General features: G+C 33.2%; 2 protein-coding genes across 3 annotated transcripts; both read left to right on the top strand.

Annotated features, from left to right (window-relative positions):
* The first annotated feature begins 5,355 nt into the window (after window positions 1-5,355).
* On the top strand, window positions 5,356-10,063 carry LOC122603388 (aspartic proteinase 36-like). 2 transcript variants are annotated; one of them, XM_043776074.1, is made up of 10 exons: window positions 5,360-5,814; window positions 6,718-6,847; window positions 6,961-7,205; window positions 7,287-7,514; window positions 7,887-8,052; window positions 8,216-8,289; window positions 8,756-8,852; window positions 8,967-9,033; window positions 9,130-9,201; window positions 9,626-10,063. In XM_043776074.1, exons 1-10 carry the CDS (start codon window positions 5,540-5,542, stop codon window positions 9,799-9,801), a joined length of 1,530 nt encoding a protein of 509 aa, XP_043632009.1. In that variant the 5' UTR covers window positions 5,360-5,539; the 3' UTR covers window positions 9,802-10,063. The 2 variants fall into 2 exon arrangements, with proteins under 2 accessions (XP_043632008.1, XP_043632009.1); XM_043776073.1 differs by having other exon boundaries at window positions 5,356-5,814; window positions 8,967-9,201.
* A 7,374-nt stretch (window positions 10,064-17,437) lies between these two features.
* Window positions 17,438-21,606, top strand: LOC122605716 (SRSF protein kinase 2-like). The gene is made up of 5 exons (XM_043778675.1): window positions 17,438-17,893; window positions 18,427-19,407; window positions 19,929-19,976; window positions 20,106-20,510; window positions 21,273-21,606. Exons 1-4 carry the CDS (start codon window positions 17,663-17,665, stop codon window positions 20,499-20,501), a joined length of 1,656 nt encoding a protein of 551 aa, XP_043634610.1. The 5' UTR covers window positions 17,438-17,662; the 3' UTR covers window positions 20,502-20,510; window positions 21,273-21,606.
* Window positions 21,607-23,094: the final 1,488 nt, after the last annotated feature.

Raw genomic sequence — 23,094 nt, 5'->3', positions numbered from 1 at the left:
TCAAAACCAATAATACGGGCAACACCGTTGGGATGCATATAGGAGAACGGACAGTTGTAGTGGCTAAGGACATCAAGAAAAAAGAGGGACAAAGGGAATCTCATGTTCCCTCGGGTTAGGTGGGCAACATACAAACCCACATAACCCTGAGGCGGGTTTGCAACAGTTTGACCAGACGACGGTAACTGAACCGTCTTATCACAATCTGACAAATAGGTGGTGCAAAACCACCGTAACCCCTCAAAGGTGATAACGGAAGAAAGATCACTACGCCCTACCTTTGCCATTTTTACAATGATTTAAAAGGAAAATTACAGGAAAAGATACGAGTTACCTGGAGATGGCGAAAAAATTAGGGCAGAGCGAATGAAGCGATTAGGGAAATGACGGATCGGATTCGCAGGTAAATGTAAGGTATTTTCCTTTTGCTATTTTAATTTTTCATATTTGACCCTCGAGATGAGTCTAACAAAACAGTGAGTTGCTGCCTCTTTCCTTAGACTGTAGGGCTTGATGATATACCTATACGGAGCTCTAGCTCTGTATCCGAAGCGGGAGCAGAATACGAAGTCACCCTCGTACAAGTAAACCCATAACGGAGCCTGACCTCCGATTAATATGACTATCTCAGAACTCCGAAGGTAACGAATACCAAGCTCCGAGGAAATATACAATAAAGATCGGGTAAAGATCTTTTCCGCGATTAAATATATATTAAGCTCCGATATACTCAGACATAATTAGGTAACAAGATTACCACAAACCTCCTCAAGAATGAAACAAGATATTCATAAAGGAGAAAGAGATTTACCCTAGGTCTCTTACCCTCCTCTCCAAGTTATCTACCCTCTATATAAATAGAGGAGGAAGCCTCACGGCACATGATCATATTCATTCATCATCATACGAACAATATACAAAACCCTTACTTGTGATTTATTCAACCTCCGAATAAATCCCTAAATAAACCCTAAGTCGAACAAATCGGCTTAGCCACAAAACCATCTGGCGTAAAGCGGTCTCTCCGACCCTCTGACCGTAAGGGAATCGTCGATCAACACCCATAACCCAACTCACACATCCGGTTGAGCCATGGTGTGATTATTTGATCAAACAAAAATGTAGTTTAATTTAAATGTAATGTTTTAATTATGTACTTTGTTTGTTATGTTTTTCTTTTTATATTAATGTAATGTGTTTTTATTTAATGTAATGAAATGTTTTTTAATAAATAAAATTAAGTTTGTGTTTTTTATTTTGATATATTAAAATAAAATAAAAGTTGAGGAAGAGGTGAGGTTGGTAGTGAGTGAGGAAGATGTGTTTTAGGAGAGAGAAAAACTGATGTGAGGAAGAGCAAGGAAGGTGTCGTAGGTTGGCAGAGGCCTTAAACAACTCATTGACCTTAAAAAAAAAACTATCAATAATATCGTTAACAAACTTAAAATTTTGATTGGCGGGTCGACTTAACAACTTGAAACTCAACCTGGACTGATCCGAGAAATCATGTTGGTAGGTTAACGGGTTGAAAATCTCTTATAGTTTCAAGTCGGGTTTCAAGTCGAGTCAATTATTGACAGTGTGACTATTGTTTATAAACAACTTAATCATACATTTACAACATTTTAATGGACTAATGTATATAACCCCTATACATACACAATAGTTAATATTTATTAAAATTATTTATGGTAAATTTTTTCAATAATAATATTTTTAAACTATAAAAGGTCATAAAACCCTCTTTATGTATATCAAACCCATTCTATATATATTATACTTGAAATTGTACAAGTGTTTAAAGATTATCTTAAGTGTATGTTTGATTTCATACTAAACATCATTTTTGGTATATGAAAAGACGTATATTTTTTGCAATGCCTGTTATATGTACATGTTAATATGTAATTTTTAACGACCGGGTATTAAACTATGGCGGGTTGAAATTTGAGATCAGACACTTCAACCTGGACCCGACTCCAGTCAACCAGACTAATACATGGGTTGGCGAGTTCACATGCCCAACTTATTTTAATTTTCAAATAAAAATAGCAAATCAATTTTTTTGTGGTTTATAAAAGGTATGTAGATATGTAAATAACGATCATTGTTAGTAAAGCTGTCAATGAGTTCGAGTTGGCATGTTGATGGGTAAAAAACCTGTGACCCTGACCCAACCCATTAAAAATTTCATGTTAGAAGTTTCAACTCTTACCTACAACATGTCAACCCAAACCAACCCATCAACTTAAAAAAAAACTGGTTTCGCGGGTTAATAGGTCGAGTTTTGGGTTGTCGAGTCAAATAGGCTGGTGGGTTGACGGGTTGGCGAATTAAGATTAGGTCAAATAGGTCATATGAAATATGGGTTTGTGGGTTGATTTCAGGTCAAATGGGTTGATGGGTCGACCTGTCAAAAAAATATTATATAAACTTAAAAATATTTTCACGTTGGAAGGTCGACTTGTTAACCCAATAGATCAACCGCAACCTAACTCGAAAAATAAGGTTAGTGGGTTGGCGGCTCGAGATTTCACAACCCTAACTCAGTTATTTTCATGAGGGTTCCAGTTCTGGTTTCGGGTTGAGTCGAGTATTGACAGCCCAAATTGTTATGGTTGTCAATTGGGCCAATCTGTATCGAGTTGGCTTTAGGTCAAGTACTCAAGTGGGTTTGACGGGTCAAATAGGTTGTTTTCGGGTAACCTTGTCACCGACCGGGTAATAATCTAGTAAGATATTATGCAATGAGTGAATGACCAATGTTTATGTGTTCACTTAGAGCCTGATTTCTTTAGCGAAATAATATTACTTATTAAATAAAATATTTAGTGCCGTTTAAAAAAATAAATAAATAAATAAAATATTTAGTTTGTTTACCCAAAAAACAACCCACCAAGGCACCAAATAAAGTTAAAGATGTGTTGACAAAAAGCAAAAATGGGCACTTGGCTTTTTGGCAAAGTGCACAGTCAGAGGATATGGATTTGCATCCATAATTGTTTTTTTAGAACGTTTCCATAATTGTCTTATAAATCCTTTCAAACCATCCCATTCATAAGTATGTGAATCTCTTAAACAACTTTAAAGCTTTGATGAATTTAAATTGAATCTTTTGCTAATAATAATAATTATTATATGATATAAAGGGTATGCCACGTTTAATATTAATAGCGACTTCATTTTGGACCTATAGTAAGCATTTGCCATATTCTTATTCTAGATTATCGAAAAATGAAGAGTACTTCATTAGATTAGTAATAGTAAATACCAACTTTCAATTCTTCACGCAAGTTTATTGGTGAACTCTCATTGTTACACAACAACTAAGTAAAGAAATAATTTGATTGATACCTTTTTCTTTGTTAGAACTTAGAATAACCTATTAATATATTTTTATAAAAACTCAAATTCAAACAAAATTGAAACAATTCCTTTATTTCTTTGTTAGAACTTAGAATAACCTATTAAAATGTTTTTATAAAAAACTCAAATTCAAACAAAATAGAGACAATTCCTTGTATATCAACTCAAGCCCTTTATGAATAAAATCTTCGTAACTCGAAAGGTTTTGAAATCTTAATACAATTTAAGACGTTTGTATCTTTGCAGCTATTATTATTTTTGCGTTAAATCTTAAATTTGAATTTTAATCTGGGGACTCTGGTTTACTTGTTAAAAATCCCTCTTAATAATTGTATCATAAAGGGAAGAGATGCAGGTGGCTTCTATAAAGTTTATCATTATTATTACATGAACCACTGATGTAAAATCGATGTTGGCAAACAATGGATACATATTCACCTTACCTTAGTTTGTGGGGACAACCCACCATGCTAAGTAAAGTTACAAAGAGATAATAACATGTTTAAATACATAATGTGATGTGATGGCTCGTTTTTTTCGTTTACATGTCATGATTATTTCTACGTAAATATATAATCACATATTCTATAGATCATATTATAATTTATATAATTACTATTCTCGTGAAAGTGTTTTATACCAACAGTCCAACAGAGGATATATTGACTACTTCTTACAACTATTTATATTAGCTCCAAATGGCAAATGCATGTATCCAATAGGTTTCACAATCACATAAAAACGCGTCCATTTACAACCTTAGATTTGATGCATCGTCATCATGGTATAAAAATAAAACTATATAGTCAAAATCCCAAAATGATGTCGAAATTTTTAGGAAATTACATTTTACATTATATATATCTTGCATATAATTTAGTCAAATGTTGGGGTTAGTTTACCAACTTTGCTTAAAACTCTCTGGCCACATAAAGGCTAATGAAACTCATTTTGATTACATATTTACATTAAACAAACATACAATTTACCAAGTCAAAGTCAAAAAGAAATTAAATTGCAAAGAAGATGTATTCAAACATCTAGTAGGGTACAAGAGAAAAAGAACATGGTACTACAGATATTGAATGAAAAGATTTGCATTTTGGGTCAAAACTCAAAATCAAATGGGAAAATAGGCGTGCATCCAAGTGAAGAAAGGGGCGGTGTACTACACGTATATGATGATGCTGTGCACGCAATATAAAATACGACATAAATCATTCATTTGGGGTTCTATGGTGTAACCTTGTAGTTGTAGCCCTTTACTTTTCATAAATCATACAAATGACCCTATATATTTTCAAATGATATTTCTATGCTCAGCTTCGTGGAATGTAATGAGCAATCAAACATAATATTATAACAACTCATCTAGTTTCAAGACTTGCCATTGTAAGAAAGAAAAGGAAAACATGCACAAGTCTAACTAACTTATAATAGAGAGTTGTATAATGCGGTTATAGAACAAACAAATCTAATTAAATTATAATAAAGTTGTATAGTTTTAACATTTTTCATTATGGTTTTAATATAAACTAAATATAAAGACGAAAAAAAATTCTCATGTCTTGGTTCTGATTCCGGTCTCAAAAAGTGATACCAAATGGAAAATGAGTATGAGACTGGTACCCCACTTTTCTTAGAGTAGTATCATCTATTTCATAAATTTGATCTAGATCACTATTTTATCAATAAAATCAGTTTATATTTATGTATCATTATCAAAAAAAATTTCCCATTCATTTTTTCATTTTCTATTCCTTCCCCTACCCCCGTCCCTATTCCCATATTCTAAGACTTACAAACCTGCAAATGTCTGGACGTCATAACAAACTATTGTCGTCGTTGTGACTGTACACAAGTAACGTCCTAGTTTGATGAAAACAAGTAAGTTTTCCCATTGATAAAGGACCACATGTGTAACTATAAAACTAAAAATATAGTTATATATCTAATCTATGATTAATTTTTTGGTTTATAATATCCAACCGATATTCCAGCGAAATACAGTTTTCAAACTCCCCTGTTTCCATTCTTCCTTTCTGCCCCTCCAGATTTTATTCAATTTCCTCCCAAAAATAAAACACTCTTAATTTTTATACAACAAACCCACTTCTATATATACGTACTTGTGTATGTATTGTATATAATTAATCTTATAATATATAAAGAAATGCCGGTTTCTTTACATGGCAGAAATCCGGTTAGTTTGACATTTTCCGGCGCCGTCCTATTCTTGTGGCTAAATGCGGCGGCTGTTATTTGTGGGTTTCCGGCAAGTTTGACTTTGGAGAGAGCTTTTCCGGTGAACCATAGAATTGAGCTGCATAAACTTAGAGATAGAGATATATACAGACACCGTAGGATATTACAACAAGCTTCTTCAAGTGGTGGAGTTGGTGTTGTTGATTTCCCTGTTAAAGGCACTTATGACCCTTTTCGTGTTGGGTAATTCTAATTCCTTTTTAGATAAAGTTTTCATTTTTAAATAATTACTAGTAGTTGAATTCTGTATATATTTCCATACTTTTCTTTGGCCATCCCAAACATGTTTATGTATGAGTTATGGTCTAGACACTAAGAGAACATGATTTTGTTTTTTTTTTTTCCTGAACGGCAAATTTGGGCTCATCGGCATGCCTCTTCACATATCGAACTCTAATTCGAGAGGAAATTTATTATGGGAAAACCCTTGTCCCCAATCATGAGAGTATTTGCTCACACCAGGATTTGAACCCTAAGACCTCTAAGTCTCAGGCTCCCTCATGTACCAATTCATCTATCGATGATTGGTTAGTAGGTGACCTAATATGGAAAGTAGAAAATTAAAGATTGTTGCTTTAATAATCTTTTACTACATTTTTAATGAATTATAAAGTAAAATAAGTGTGTTATAGCTATTTGTGAATCATATAATGTTTGTCAAGGTGTTATATGTTTGGACGGCTGTTTTGCAAGAAAAAAAGGATACTCACTTTTTTCAGGTTGTTAATCATTACGAGTATTTCTAGATATTTGTTTTTTCCAAAAACGATATAAAGTGATATGTACGGAACAACACGTACACAAGTGTGTACAACATAATGTTATTGTGTGTGGTCAACTCTTATATCACCTCGTTTTGTTAGATAATTATACCTAAACGCAATCTCAGTTACCCTCTTATGTTGCTTATGATGATGAATTTTGAGTCATGTAACTTAGGTTATATGCTTTTACTTGGAGGTTGTTTGGGTTAGCCTTGATTTGTAGGTTCATCATTTTGTTTTACTTATAATGGATTTTGAGTTCTTTCTTGTTTTGTTTAACATTTTGGAACTAATATATTTTAATTTTGGAGTATCTTTGTAGGCTTTATTATACAAAAGTGCAATTGGGATCTCCTCCGAAGGACTATTATGTACAAATAGACACCGGAAGTGATGTGTTGTGGGTCAGTTGTACTCCATGCAATGGGTGCCCAACTTCAAGCGGATTACAAGTATGCTTTAATCGTTTCTTAAGTAGTATTCTTCAGAAAAAGGGTGGCTTTTCTTGATACTGTAAAGTAATGAATTGCTTGCAAATTAGTGATGTTATTTATTTTTTCAACAGATTCCACTTGAGTTCTATGATCCTTCAACCTCACCGACAAGTGTTCCGATCTCTTGTTCAGACCAACGTTGTGAACAGGCTAGCCGATCTTCTGATTCTGGCTGTTCCAATAATCAGTGCAGTTACAGATTCCAATATGGAGATGGTAGTGGGACGACAGGTTATTATGTATCTGACTTGATGCATCTTAACATGATTGGTCTTGATTCGGAATCATCAAACTCTTCAGCCAATGTTGTATTTGGGTGAGTTATTGGAAAGTCAACTTTTTACAATCTTTTCGATATAACCATCATTGATTTACCGAGTTGTGTAATTTGCAACAGATGTAGCACATCTCAGACTGGAGACTTGACTAAATCTGATAGAGCAGTTGATGGGATATTTGGATTTGGTCAACAAGGTTTGTCCATAATTTCACAACTTTCGGCGCAAGGGATCGCTTCGGATGCATTCTCTCATTGTCTTGTTGGAAGTGATGAGGGGGGAGGTATCTTGGTCATTGGTCAAATAATGGAGCCAAATATGGTTTATACTCCGCTTGTCCAGTCACAGTAAGTTTTCTTTCTTTTGAAATTTAGTTTCGGTGTTATTAAATGAGCTGATAGCTGGTTTTCCTTTCCTTTTAATCTTGAGTAGAGATGGTAAAGTAAGTGGGTTGGCACTTGGCAGGTTTGGTAACGGGCCAAATTGGATAATGTTATATGGTTGAAAGGGGTGGGGATGGTTGGCCCATTGCACTTTCTGATCTTTGCACTTATTGTTTCTGATCAAACTACATTTTTCATTATGTGACCTTGAATGCTTAAAGAACCATGTAATAAGGTTATATGCTTGTTTGAGATTAATATTCTCAAATTAATATTCTTATAAATTTGATTGCTAGAAAGTAGACCAACTCTTGTTTCCATCCTTGTACGTTTCAGGCCACACTATAACGTAAATTTGCAGAGTATATCTGTCAATGGCCAAACGTTAGCCATTGATCCATCAACATTTGCAATTTCGGACAACCAAGGAGGAACCATAATTGATTCAGGAACTACTCTGGCATACCTTGCTAAAGAAGCTTTCAACCCTTTTGTGGATGCTGTAAGTCAGTGGCTCAAGCATTTTTCTTATTCTACTGTTACAATCATATAGCTGAAGATTTTCCAATATTGTAGCCTTCTATCTGAAATATTAATCTAATTATTCTATATCACCTTATGTTTTCTGATTATCTTAATGTTGATTTCACCTTTTTTTGTTGCAGATCACACAATCAGTTTCACAGTCTGTACAGCCGCTTATTTCAAAAGGAAATCAGTGTTATTTAATTACATCAAGGTCTTCCCTTTACCCAACAAGCTCATAGTTCATCTACAACTTTAGTCGTCGTTCGAATTTTGTCCAATATACCATGGTGTTAGACTTAAAATGCTACAAAAGTTGAATATATTACTTAAAAGCTTGAAAAGTTCCCATTTAATGGTTATTACTATAAACTTAGGTTCTTTAATAATTCATGCATGTATACTGGTCAAGTTTTTGAACCGCTTTTATGTTTTCTTATACATCATATCAAATCAATTTGCTTACTTGATTGGTATATCTTATTAGATATTTATTAATTTTTAACTAATATATATTCCATCATAAAAAGAAGTTGTTAGTAGAAAATGTTATAATGTTTTGAAATATACCATAACTAGAAAAGTCCATATAAGGTTTGGTTATACATGGTGAAACTTGAACAGAAGTTGGAGTTTAATTTTCTTTAATCTATAACTTAGGTTTAATAATGCTATTTCAGTGTCGCTAGCATATTCCCGGCTGTAAGCTTAAACTTCGCTGGTGGAGCTTCAATGCATTTAAGGCCTCAGGAATACCTTCTTCAGCAAAACTCCATGGTATGTCATGCAATGTTATTTAACTGAGTAAAAAAAGTTGTCTCAATATATATCATTATATCTTTTTCATTTGGATCTTTGTTTGCTTTTACTTGAACAAAATTGTGCTTGTAGGGTGGGGCTGAGGTGTGGTGCATTGGTTTCCAGACAATTCCAAATCAAGGAATTACTATTTTAGGAGGTATAATATTCATAATAAACTTAAATTCACTTCGAATTTCTGACTGTTATTCTCTTGTTTTGATTGATGTTTGTACTTGCCTACTTGGTGATGCAGATCTTGTTCTTAAAGACAAGATTGTTGTTTATGATTTGGCTGGTCAACGGATTGGATGGTCGAATTATGACTGTAAGTTCTTTTCAATGTTTGACTACTTTCTACATATTATTTTGAACGATACAATTTTTATACAATCTTGGTCACTATTCGAAGGCCTATTGGACATTTGAAGTTTTGAACCTTAATACAAGAGGTGCAAAGTGGGTGGGTTGGTCAAGTTGGTTAACTAGCCAAACAGGTTTGGGTCAAATCTGGTTGACCCGACTCAGGTTTTGTCAAGTTTAAATATTAATTTATTTTATGAATTTGTTTTAAATGATTAAAAAAGTGTATAAATACGATAATAACCTAATCGTCATATGCATTGAATACATCCATTTAACCCATTTGTAATAAGCTAGTAACCCGAATCGACCCATTCATAAGTGAATGGCTTGAAATTGCAACCTCTGATGATAATGTATTCTGTATGTGGTGCATATCATGTTCGTAGGTTCAACATCTGTAAACGTCTCTTCCACCTCAACTGGCGGCAGAAGTGAAGTCGTAAACGCTGGTCAGTTTGGCAGTAGCAGTTCATTGAAGATTACTCGTTATGAACTAATTCCGATTCTTATTCTTGCATCCATACTACACTTGGCAGTGACATTCGTTGGTTTTTCTTTCTAGCATCTTGTGGCCCGTTTTATTTCATTCTTTTTTCTTTCAATTTATTTTTCCACTTTAAGTGGCCACATACTTGCTAGTATTCACATTAGGAGTTTAATTATGGCATCTTCTGTTTCCGCTTGAGCCTTATAATGTTACACACTCTAGTTATCTAGTTACATTGTAACATTTCCTGTTTATAGGCACACATAGTTGATACGTTGTACTCGTATATATAATGAAATACAAGTTGACCTTGCTATTTGAGCAGTCTTGCAAACTATTTTTTACCGCCCATTGTTGTACCTTTCATTCTATGTTTTTGGTGTAAACTCGAGGAGAGATCGTGCCACTTGGCTTTCACAAAGGGTGCACTCATGAGTCGGTGGTCCATGGTGGATCAACCGAATATTAATTTGTGACTGGATTCCATGAACAATGAGATATCAGATTTGAACCCATGACGTGACCAAGAGATCGCAGGTATATACCATACTTGTTGTTCAAACCTTGCTGCAGTCTGCAGACATAATCTAGCAATTGTTTAGAATCTAGAAACTGAGATAATTAATTGATTATGGATGCTAGATACTAAGATAGTGTTTAAAATTTGTTGGGTCAAAATTAAGGACATTCAAAGGTGAGTGGGAGCACATGAAAGGGGGCTTTGGACTTTTGTCAGACATAAAAGCCGGTCAACTCTAACGTGGGTGTGATTGTTAATTAAAACTGCAGACTTTACTTAAGTTAATAATCCATCAAGAATGCATACCATTGGATTCGAATATCTGACATTCACAAAAGGAACTCCTTAAATGGAATGAGGTGATTATGGATCTATGATTTTATGGTACATTTAAATTTTACTTAATTCGAAAGTAATTTTCTGTTAATTATTGTGTATTTAATTAACTTAGAGCCATTAGGCAACTAGGAGTCTCACCATTTTTTCCTATTATTTTCTATTTTTCTCCATATTTTCTTCACTTACGAGAAACGTTTTACCGTTCTTTCCCATCTTTTCCTCACATAGAAAAAGACAAAAAAAAAAAAAAGCAAAAAACAAAAGGGACAATAAAGAAATAAAACGAAAGGTGATGAAGAATGCGGGGATAGCATCTACCCGTTTGTTCCCATCCATCAGGTGCCGGAAGTTGTTCCATTAGGTAAAAAGTGGTGACCGGTTTTTTCCCCGTGACATTCCATGTGCCCTTATAATAATATAAGGATAACTAATAATAATATAAAGTGTAGATGGTTGAATTATGAAAATTTGTAATAAAAAGTGGATGATTACATTTAGACAAAATAACAAAAAATAATGTGGACATTATATGTTTAAGCAGTCAAATTTTCGAATTGAATCCAAATTGATAGTGGTACAATGGTGGGTAGTCGAATGTTTTAAAGGTCTTGCTCGTTGTCTTTTGATAACCTTGTAAACTTTTTTGCTTCTTGTTAGTTATATCTTTAAACTACTATTTTTAGTTCACTTATACCAATATTTTAGCTTTTCAAAAAGTTTAGAGATGAAGATTTGAACATGACGATCTGTTAAAGAACTAAACATGTATTAGAAATGATGGTTGCTTCTTCCAAAAGCCATCTTAGTTGCATTGTTCTCCAAATCAACATCATTTCTTTGTCTTTTCACCTTAAAATACATTTGATCTTGCATTGGATAATCAATTGATCCAAATCCCACTTGAATTTGTTAAGACTAAAATGAAATCTTCTACCACCACCGAGTCCAAGACCATCATTTTCACCATTAAATATTGAGGATGGTTAACTTGTCTATAACTTATGTCTAGAATATGTATAACAAAGAAATAGATATACGCCATAGTCAATCATTTAGACTATGATTCTATGAATATCATCGAGTTCGGGATATGCATCATGACTATTTGATTTTTATTTTTTAACAATAAATCTAAGTTTAGCAACATGCTTTTTCATATACTTAAATCTGATTTTAAAAGAAACTACTATTAAAAAACCCTTATTGTGCATTTATAAATTTTTATCCACATTAAAATTTGAACCCCAAAACCTCAAAGTCTTAAGTTCATTCAAATATCAGTACATAAATTTATACCCCGACCGTAAATTTACAGTGGTCGGTGAGTGGTCATATTCTTACAATCATAAATTAAATTTTGAGCCTTTTTTTTTGTTTTAAAATCTCATAACACTTTGTTAGTACATGTTTGATATATAGTCTAACTAATGCTCAGGGACGTCCAATGGACGGGTAGTCTCAAAATATATTAATTAAAGTTAAAATTAATTGGAATTCAAGTATATTAAATTTCTATGACCAATATCAGAATTTAATCAATACGAAAACTAAAGAAGGAAACATATGAAAATTAACTCCATATAAATATTGGTTCAAGTTTATTCTTTTTTTTCAACTTTAGTTAAATAAAAAATTTGCAGTTTGTTATATCTAAACCTACTACAAACACAAACAACAATTTTAGACTAAACGATTTAGAGTTAAGCTCAACAAAAAGTGTAAAGTATATAATTTAAAAAAATACATATCAATTCATCAACAAAGATCATCTCGAATGTTTTGATTTTCTTCGGGTTGTTCCATTCCGAAACAGTCAATACATGCACAACACGGAGTTGTAGATGATGGTTAATATGTGTTGGTTTAAGATCTTCAAAATGAACTAATGTAGTCTTATTTTTCGTTGTTGGAGAAGAAGTCATAATTAACATAAAATGGACAACAAACTAAACTAAAAGAAATATTATAATAATAATAATAATAATTTAAGTTCATAATATATTAAATTTCATAAAGTGATGATCTTTAAAAATTAAAAACATATATTACCTCTTATAGGAGGAGGTTGAACCTTTTGGTAATCGACTTTTATTTTTTAGGTTTGGTCGTAGGTCTCTTTTTTGTTGAGAATATGTGAGGGTAAGAATAATGGGAAGGGAGTTTTAGGCTAAAGGAATGGGGTTAAGGGTGCCAATGTACCCCAACCTCTTATTTTAATTATATTATTTATAGATAGATTATGCCAATATGTATAGGGATTAGTTTTCTGGAATGTAACTATTTTTAACCGAATGTCTATAGTAGGAAAAAACTAAAGTTATGTGTATTGTATATAAGCAACTCGAAAAAATGTTTATTGTATGTAAGAAAATATACGTGGCAACCATCTACAGGTGCCACTTGTCAGATTTTAATTGGTTGACACGAAATTCTTACATATAATAAACATTATTTCAAGTTGTTTACATACAATACACACAACTTTAGTTATTTTCTACTATAGACATTCGTTCAAAGTTTCTTACATTCAAGAAAACTAATCCCAATATGTATATGTATTGGTGTATAAAGTGTAAAAAAAAAAAAGTCCGAAATTTGAGAGACGTTACAACTTGGTCTGGTTGGTGCATCATGACAATTAAATTGATAAAGGATTTTCTTACTTGTACCTTGAGTCCTTGAATGCGTACATGTGTGTAATTAATTTATAGATTTAGAAAAATGAAAAAACAAGAATCCAGTTAGAAACATGCTATTTTTAAATTTTTCCCTCACTAACTCTCTCCCTTTGTTTTCACTTATGTGAATATAAATCTCCTCTACCCCTGAAAATGGTAAAAGTATTTGTTACCCCCTTAGAAAAATATATCTATTGGTGCGTTAATTGTAACCTTATATGTGTCGTTAGAGCACAAATTTAAAAACACCTTAGCAAAGTAAAAGACATCTTCCATTTTCGTGATTATAATCATTATAATATTACTTCGAAAAAAAGGTTCAAGCCTATATATAAATATAATAAAAAAACTAACACATATCAAACATTTGTATTTTTTTTTTGGGTGAAAGTTAGTTGCAACATCAACAATACCTAATTGCTCATTATTACGTATAAAAGGCATGAAATGTATTCAGACATACATTTATTTGATGATTAAAATACTATGTGGAAAAATATATCAAGTAGATATATTACCTATTTTATGAATATTCTAACTAACTCTATCAAATCAAAGCTTATATATGAAGTTATTATTATTATTACTATACTATATATGATGAAAGTTTAACGAGTGATAATCGATCATTTTGTATCACTGTGATTGGATTTGGCATTTCACTCTTATGTAATCAATGTTTAATATGCATTTTTTAGTTAAAAATAGTATCAAATAAGAATGGATGAAGGCAATCTAATTACATGTGTACTTTTAAAATCAAATATGTTCGTCGCGTTTGATATTTCTTCACCACTGATATACATGTACTTGGTAAGATTGGATATAGTTGTTATTAGTCTATTACCATAACTGAAAAAATATTACTCAGTAGTTATTTAACTTACTTACCAAAACAATTTTCGATGCCGACATTTAAAAATTTTAAATAAAAGAACATACATAACAATAATAATAATAACAATAATAATAATAAGTTGGTAACAATCATAGATCAGTAGTAGGTCCACTGAAATCAAGCAAATTTGAGAATAGAGCTGGCAAATTTAAAAACAACAATGTCAACCATATTAATCGGTTTAATGTAATAACTTTAATTAGCAAAAAAATAATAAAAAATGTTAGGCATTATATATTTTGTAAATGTTTATTGCGCTTAAAATACACAATCTTAGGTGTTTTAGACCATTATTGAAACTTTCTCTTTACGAAATAAACTAAAAATTAAAACTTAGGCCATGTTTGTTTTCTTTAAGAGTTTTGTATTTGAATTTAAATACTGCTTCTAAATATTAACAAGTGGTTCAAAAATCTGAATAAATACAGTTGTTTGTTTTTCCAAATATATCTTAATACTCATAAGTCATAAATATCTATTTCACCATTTTATTCGTTAGGATGTTAACATTAATACATCATTACTTAATTACGAATAAATGTGATAAACTTATATATTTTACAGTAGCTAAATTATTAATTGATTTATACATTTAATAATTGAAATGAATTGTTTATATATTTTTAAAAGTTCAATCTTGAATGAAATGCAAAACCAATTTGATGATATCCCATAAAAGTACAAAACTATTTCTATTTCACAATCTATCTCTTTTACATTTTCAACATCCCTCAGCCTATTGTATATTTAATTTTTCTATATCTACTTTTCATCCATTCAACTTTAAATTTTCTGCTTTTTATCGTTTTCAATAATCATCCACTCACAACAAAGGTTAAAATCGTGGGTGGCTTGTGGGTATTGTAGAATACAACCACAAGTTGTGTGAATCCGATGTAGGGGTAAAGGTCGCGATCGGAAACCTGCAAACGGTGTCTTTGACTTGTGACTTGTGTGAATGAAGAATAAGGTGGGGGGGTGAGTGGAAGGGATAAAAGATAGGTCTGACCGTCTGAGTATTCTCAAACTTTTTTTATTCTCTTAGCGAATTGGATGTTTTCAGATCTAAAACATCTGAATAGAAAAGAAAAAACAAACACCTTTGGATATGGAAACCTCTGACCGAATCAGAGGTCAGAGGTTGTTAAGAGTTTTTTAGGAAAAACAAACAAGGCCTTACTTTATGAATCCAAAGTTCCAAACACATGTAGAAAAAAATACACAACAAACGTAAACACTTAATTCTAAATCCCAAACACCCCTATATTTCAATAATGCTAGCGGGAGTAAAGCCCAAATTCTAAACTCTCCAACAAGGAAAAGACAGTCACCAAGTGAAAGGCATAGGAGTTATAAATGACCACGCACAACCTCGATCCCAATGCTTGAAACACAATTGTTTGGAGTTTCAAACCAAACAACTCTGGACACACAATCTCACTAAGCGGTGGTATTGCCAAAAGTAAGAACGGTTGAATGTGAAATACATGAGGATCAAATACCATCAAAACAAAATGTTGTGAATTAAAAGACAACTACTAACCAGTCAATTTCAACCCTTGGCAAACAAACACTCAAGACGCGTTTGAGTTACTCGAGTACATATTTGAGTCAAGCTCGGGTTTCATAATAAACTCAGTTTTTAAAACGAGTCTTATCAAACTTATATTATTTTATAATTTTATTCTTTATGTCTATGATAAATGAATTATTATCTAATCATGACGGGTCGAGTCAAGTCAAGATGCGCTTAAATGATCAAGGTTATCAATCAGTTCTTCAAAACCGAGTTTAAAGATAAAAGGATCAATCAAGTTATTGTTGAAGCTTAAGCAATTCAACTTCATAAACCTCTTACTCCAAAATATCATACTACATTTCATACATGCTACAGTACATAGATTAAGAATAAATTGCATGTAATCAAAGTTATCCGAAAATGATTGTACTATAACTCATATGGGGTGAGTCGATTAGTATCCAATTGTGATATCGCGGTTAAGGTCTTCCATTACCTTTATTTTTTAAGTAGCACCTAACGTAAATGCTTTTTAAATACGAATTTATATGTTTGTTTAAAATATTTGAAAAACTGAAAATATAAACTCGTTTAATACTTTTGCCTAAATAATACTAAAATGCTATTACCCTTATTTTTATGAGTTTTGTTAAAGACAGTTATTTTGTATTAGTTATTTGTGTACATTAAAATTTGTACTTTGTCATGTGAAAATTCAGGGGATGATTTTTTATGTATGAAGTACTACTTTTTATGCATGTAATAAAGTATTAATGACAGTCCTAAGTGCTGAAGGCTGTCATTATCATTTTCTTATTTTTATTTCTTAAAACAAATTTTAGCCCCCACCCCATCTTTTGGAAAGAAGTACCAGAAATTTAGTTTGAAAATGATTCAATTACCCTTAATGAAACCCTTTATTTTAAAAGTTATATTAAGTACTTAATTTGCTACTACAACAAAAATGTTATTTATTCACACTTACTTTAAACAAGTGTGAAGAAATTTCTTAATTTGTTCACACCTAAAAATGTTTAAAAAGTATTCATATTTAAAAGTGTGAAAAAATTTGAAAAATCATAAATTTTTCACACTTATATATGTGAGAAAAAAAGTTCACACATCAAAGTGCCTAAAACTATATCAATTGTTCACACTTAGAAGTGTCAGGAATAATTTGTAACACCAAATTTTTTAACACAACGAAGGTGTGGAGAAATTATGTGTTACAATTTGACTTTCACACTTTTAAGTGTGAATATATTTGACATTTATTCACACTTTTAGGTGTGAATTTTTTCTTTCCACATATATAAGTGTGAAAAAATTATAATTTTTAAAAAAATTTCACACTTTTATGTGTATGTATTTTTTAAACATTTTTAAACGTGAATAAATTAAAAAATTTCTTCACACTTCCTCTGAGGAAGCGTGAATAAATGAGATTTTTTTTGTAGTGTGCCCTTATCTTCTAATTTATAATTTAAATTCTTATTTTTTAAAATATTTTACATCAATTACATATTCATTAACTTATACCAATCGATACCCAATTACCAGCAATAGTTGTCGCCTTTACTACCGCTCGTCGTTACCATCAGATCGCCGTCGTTATATTAAGCGGATAATGTATGAAAATATTTGGTGACTTGTAAGAAAGATTGTTGTCTCTAATTTTAATATTTATATTTTTAAGCGTAAAATTTAGCAACCAACCTTCCCACTTCTATATGTATGTACATGTACAATATACATATAAGAACAAAAAGAACCACCAAAGAAGACTATCTAGAGAGAGAGAGAGAGAGAGAGTGTTTGTTTAGTTCAGAAACCCTAGCTGGTTTGAAGCTTCCAGATACACACACTCACACTTACAAACACATACACACTCTCTCTCTCTCTCTATATATATATATCTAGGGTTTCAATTACAGATCGATTTTTATCAAAGTGTTTGCTATTTGCTTCAGCTGTAATATTCGATGGCGGAAGACAATAACAATAATAGGAGAAACGGCGGCGGTGAGCGTGATGATCGGAGTGAAACGAGTGATTACACATCGGAAGATGAAGGAACAGAGGATTACCGGCGTGGTGGTTATCACGCTGTTCGTGTTGGTGATAAGTTTAAACATTCTAGATATATTGTTCAGAGTAAGCTCGGTTGGGGCCATTTTTCTACTGTTTGGCTCGCCTGGGACTCTCTCAAATCCGTATGTTATCTTCCTCTAATTTATTATCATCTATATCTATATATATGTATGATCTGTGTTTTTTGTAATATAGGAGATTTAACTGATGTTATGTAGCTAATTAGTCGGATTCCAGCTTATAAGTAGGTCATATGAGGTTTAATTGGATTTTTAGAAAAGTTATGTTAGAGTGTGTATGTGCGTTTGGTAATCTGGACAAAAAGGCTTAATGATTTTAGTCTGCATGTTGTTTGTTTACATGATAAAAGTTAAATGCATGAGTTTGTACGTAGTAGTGTCTGTGTCGGGGTGCGTAACGTAGCAGCGGTAGCTAAGAGGAGAAGATGGTTGAAGGGAGAAGGTAGATAGTATGTGTTGTTGTTTTGATGTGGGTTTAGGATATTGGGGGTAGCGATTTCTCCGTCTTAGTTTAGAGGCCATTTTGGGGGTCTCACAAGATATAATAGTAATAATATTGATGTTATGTTTGTGGTGGTTTGATGTTTTGGTTAGATGAATATGAAGTAACGGTTTTGGTTTGGTTGGTTTTGTAGAGGTATGTAGCTTTGAAAGTACAAAAAAGTGCTCAACACTACACGGAGGCTGCTATGGATGAGATTACGATATTGAAGCAGATAGCCGAGGGGGATCCGAATGACCAAAGAAGTGTGGTGAAGCTTTTGGACCATTTTAAGCATTCTGGCCCGAATGGGCAGCATGTTTGTATGGTTTTTGAGTATTTGGGTGATAATTTATTGACGTTGATCAAGTATTCAGATTACCGAGGGATTCCTCTTCACAAGGTTAAGGAAATTTGTTTCCACGTTTTAGGGGGTCTGGATTACTTGCATCGTCAGCTTTCGATTATACATACGGATCTTAAGCCAGAAAATATTCTACTTTTGTCTATGATTGATCCGGAAAAAGATAGGACAAAAACAGGTGCACCCCTCATTCTATCGTCCAGTAAGGATAATAACTTGGCCACTTCCGGGGCACCTAAAGAAGTTAAGGTTTCGAATGGTGATCTTACCAAGAACCAGAAAAAGAAAATTAGGAAAAAGGCTAAGAAAGCTGCCCAAAGTGTTGTCGGTAAGGAAGATTCTGAGGAAGTTGAAGCTGATAACGAGACAACTGGTGGTGATTCTTGTCCCACTGAGAAATCAAATGGAGACTCCCTTGAAGAGCATGGCACTTCTTCGACTGTAAAAGACGAGTCCGCGAATCATTCTGAAGGAAGGGAGACTCGCCAAGGAATTCAACTTCGTGGAAGAGGCAGCCGCTCAACAAGGCAGAAACTTTTGGCTGAGGTTGATGTTAAGTGCAAGTTGGTGGATTTTGGTAATGCATGCTGGACTTATAAGCAATTTACTGGTGATATCCAAACCAGACAATACAGGTGTCCAGAGGTTCTTCTAGGATCCAAATACTCAACTTCCGCGGATATGTGGTCATTTGCATGCATATGCTTTGAGCTGGCAACTGGAGATGTTCTCTTTGATCCTCATAGTGGTGACAACTATGACAGAGACGAGGTATATTTTACACATAAGTGCCACTCTGTTTCCCATTTAATAGTACAGTTGCTATGCTGATTGGTTTTGGTTTCTATATTATACCCTTTTGCATATAGAATAATTTGTTTCCTTCCCTCTACTTACATCACAAACATGTGTGTGTATCATATACTATTCAAGATCGTCCCTAATACTGCAACACAGAACTTCTTGTTTTCAAGTTCAAATCACACTTATCTCTTATTCAAGTTTTTTTCTTTCTCTGATCACGTAAAATAATCAATCTTAGCTTGTATGTAGCCCTTTGTCAGGATATCTAAGGCTTTCTAGGTTTAATGACCATGATCTCTGGTTTCTTGTCTTTTTTTTACACATATCCTAATGTGCTAATGTTTTATTTTTCATTCCTTTTCTTTTTAGTCTTTCTGAAAGTTCTATACGACATGTGATCAGTTATTATATTTCTCTTTTATTTGTCTCTTTACATAAGTGCTTTGTTTAAAATCCATGCATTATTAATCTGTGTTTCTATGTTGCAGGATCACCTGGCCTTAATGATGGAACTTCTTGGAATGATGCCTCGAAAGGTTAGGCATTATTTTTTAGGTTCATTCCCTTTATAATCAGTTTTGCAATCATTTGATGAAATGGATATAAATTCATAAAACTTGAAAGTTATTTGCTGAGTTTATAACATGACACGTATTATTCTGCAGATAGCTCTAGGTGGGCGTTACTCTCGTGATTTTTTTAACAGACATGGTGATTTAAGGCATATCAGGCGATTGCGTTTTTGGCCCCTGCATAAGGTGCTTAAGGAGAAATATGAGTTTAGTGAACAAGATGCAACAGAATTGGCCGATTTTCTTGTTCCTATACTTGATTTTGTCCCCGATAAAAGGCCAACAGCCGCTGAATGCTTGAATCACCCGTGGTTCGCCGGAGGACCGACTCGACATCTTACTCCTACCAGTAATTCTACTCCGGAGGCCAATGATAATAAGACTTCCGAGAAAACTTGTGAAAAAGATGAGAGGGAAGCTATGGAGGCTGGAGTGGGTAACATTGCTATTGGGGGAGTAACAAAGGCACCTTCAAAACAAGCTTGCTGAGTTTTATAGGTAGGTTTCTTCTGTCAGTTTACTTTTTGATAATGTTACCTCATTTCCAAAAATAGAAAGGAGTTAGTGATATTTGAATGATAGCTAGGAGCCTAGGAGTCTTCATTTCTTAAAACCGGGCTCAAACCCAAACAGATATTGTACAATAAATGCGACCAAAATCTGGACCAAACTTATTTGTTCAGTACAAGTCCGGATAAGGTTTAGAACAGGTTCAGTTCCAACTGTCCCATGAACCAAATACAAACTTGTAATTTTCTACTCTGAAACTATCTATATTTATACTCCTATATAAAAGAGGAACCCCCTCCTCAAATCTCAAATTACAACTCCAAAGTACCAAAAATACCCCTCTCCTTTATTCATTAATTTAAACATCCCCACCTAATATACCTAGAATACTCTTAATAAAATAATTTGCAACATAAACTTTCAATCCTTAAAACAACTACACGGCCTCCTTCAACATCAATTACTTTTACATTTACCACCATTGCCGCCCCGACCACCCATCACCGCCACCACCTGTTGCTCCCGCCACCCCGCGCCGCTACCACCATTGCCGCCGCATGGCGCGGGCATATGACTCGTAGATATAAATATGTGACCAATTTTATCAATTTTGGGTCATCACTACAACTTGTCTGTCCAAAAAGTCGCAATGCGTCTCTAAATTGGAGTCATGAAGTGTGTTACTGAGTGTTTTATAAAGGTGTGTAATGCTTTCCAATTCATTTATTTGTTTTCTTCCTCTTCTTTCAGCAATGAAGTGCACATGTAGCGATTCGTTTTTGTCCGCGGGCTTGTTGCAAAGGGAACCATCGCCTGACTGGGGAAAGGAGACGTTGACAGTTTTCTTTAAGTCCTCATATTCTTTGTACAATTTACAAAAGTTTCTGTAGCTGGGGATTTATGTATTGGGGCATTCCTTATAGACATGGTATTGCAACTGGTTTTGATGTGATGATCCCAATTGTGCATCTTATTGGGTCCGTGATTTTTTATCTGCTACCAAACAAATGAGGGAATGAATGTCTTATTTTGGATTTTATTTGTTATTGCTGTTAACAATTAGCTAGAAAACTTTTTGATTTAATCTGTGCTTGTGAATGGCAAATTTATGCTATTTGGTGAAAATCCTTTTTGTTTCATATGTTCATGTGGCAAATTTGTGCCATAATACCTTGTATTTGTTTTAGCTTTCTTCTAATTTGTGTGTTTATTTACGAGGTCAAGGAACTTGAATGTATAATATATGCTAGTACTGTATTTGTTTGTTGGTCAGTGAAAGAAGAGATAAAGATAGCTAAAGCATCGAAGCAGGTTCTGTGATAATATACCTGAAGTCTCAGAACAATGAATGGTACTTTTAAATCTTAACAATTGATCTGAATCACCTCAACTGAAATGCATCTCATATTGTGTCATCTTGCTTAAGTTCCTGTATGCTTCACCTCATATTATGCTCAAGAGATATCCACACATACGTCTCACTATGAATTATGATTGCTCTAAAAAGGTAGGGTTCATGTTACTAATGTCTCATCTCTTGTCAGTATATTAATAGGTGAGATTCGGTTATTCCTTCTTGTAAGTCGAAGATGATTATCAAGTGGATATGGTTAATGTACTCAAAATTAGAGTAGCTGACAGAGTAGAAGGTGGGATTTTATATGATATTCGCGGGAACTGAAGTGTTCTCGGTGCTCTGAGGTATGTGTTCATGAAGAAAAACACCATTATTGGACCAGAAAAAACCCTCCAGTTGTGAGCCAAAATGCAAACTGCGCACAAGGGAGAACTATTATACAGTTATGAGATTATGGACCACAAATAAAGATTTATTAAATAGGGGAAATGAAATGATATTATGTTGTGTATAGATAGTATGTTCATACAACAAAGCAATCCATATCTACTAAATTATGACCGTGTGATAGACGGGTACTGTTAAAAACCAACATTCTGGATAAATTGATAGGAAATGTGCCAAAAGGCAGATTGAATATAAGCTTATGCCTTTATCACATATGAACTTCTATCACTTGAAGTCTTGAATCAATCCGATCCACGAGTATTAAAAAAGAGGCAATAGCCCATAGACTGAGATATGGTGCCTTTATATATTGAAACTTCACTCATTTGGCCCGTCATCAACAGTAAGGTAAACAATATTATTTCATTCAATCAAACACTTCCCTTGCATGTAAACAAACACAACCTACTAAAACCAGACAACTATATGTGGATATACCAAGAAGCTAAAATAAATTGTGCTTAGTTGAGCAGAATATGAGATTAACCAGCTAATAGTATTAGTTCTTAAATATAATAAGCCCTTATATGTAGTATAATAGTATATAACTTCATCGACCTTCGGACTGATAACAGAAAAAGCGTTTCCATGTACGACCAATGAAAAATGAACCAGTTTCTCCATGAATCCAAGATTATCAATATAACTTGAGTCGGGTTCGTATGTTCCAAATAGAATGAGAATATCTGTCGTAGTTTTGTTGTGTTTCCATTATAGGTTGACCTGTCTTCCTACATCCTAGTAATGTGTTTTGACTAATCTGATAGG

Source organism: Erigeron canadensis, chromosome 6 (assembly GCF_010389155.1).
Source record: "Erigeron canadensis isolate Cc75 chromosome 6, C_canadensis_v1, whole genome shotgun sequence".
Taxonomy (NCBI): domain Eukaryota; kingdom Viridiplantae; phylum Streptophyta; class Magnoliopsida; order Asterales; family Asteraceae; genus Erigeron; species Erigeron canadensis.
Note: the sequence above shows the minus strand (reverse complement) of the source record. Positions and strands in the feature narration are given on the sequence as shown.

Coding starts and splice junctions, on each gene's coding strand:
- LOC122603388 (XM_043776073.1), top strand. CDS start 5,540: ATGCCGGTTTCTTTACATGGCAGAAATCCGGTTAGTTTGACATTTTCC. Junction 5,815..6,717: donor TATGACCCTTTTCGTGTTGG/GTAATTCTAATT, acceptor GTATCTTTGTAG/GCTTTATTATACAAAAGTGC. Junction 7,206..7,286: donor TCAGCCAATGTTGTATTTGG/GTGAGTTATTGG, acceptor AATTTGCAACAG/ATGTAGCACATCTCAGACTG.
- LOC122605716 (XM_043778675.1), top strand. CDS start 17,663: ATGGCGGAAGACAATAACAATAATAGGAGAAACGGCGGCGGTGAGCGT. Junction 17,894..18,426: donor CCTGGGACTCTCTCAAATCC/GTATGTTATCTT, acceptor TTGGTTTTGTAG/AGGTATGTAGCTTTGAAAGT. Junction 19,408..19,928: donor ACAACTATGACAGAGACGAG/GTATATTTTACA, acceptor TCTATGTTGCAG/GATCACCTGGCCTTAATGAT.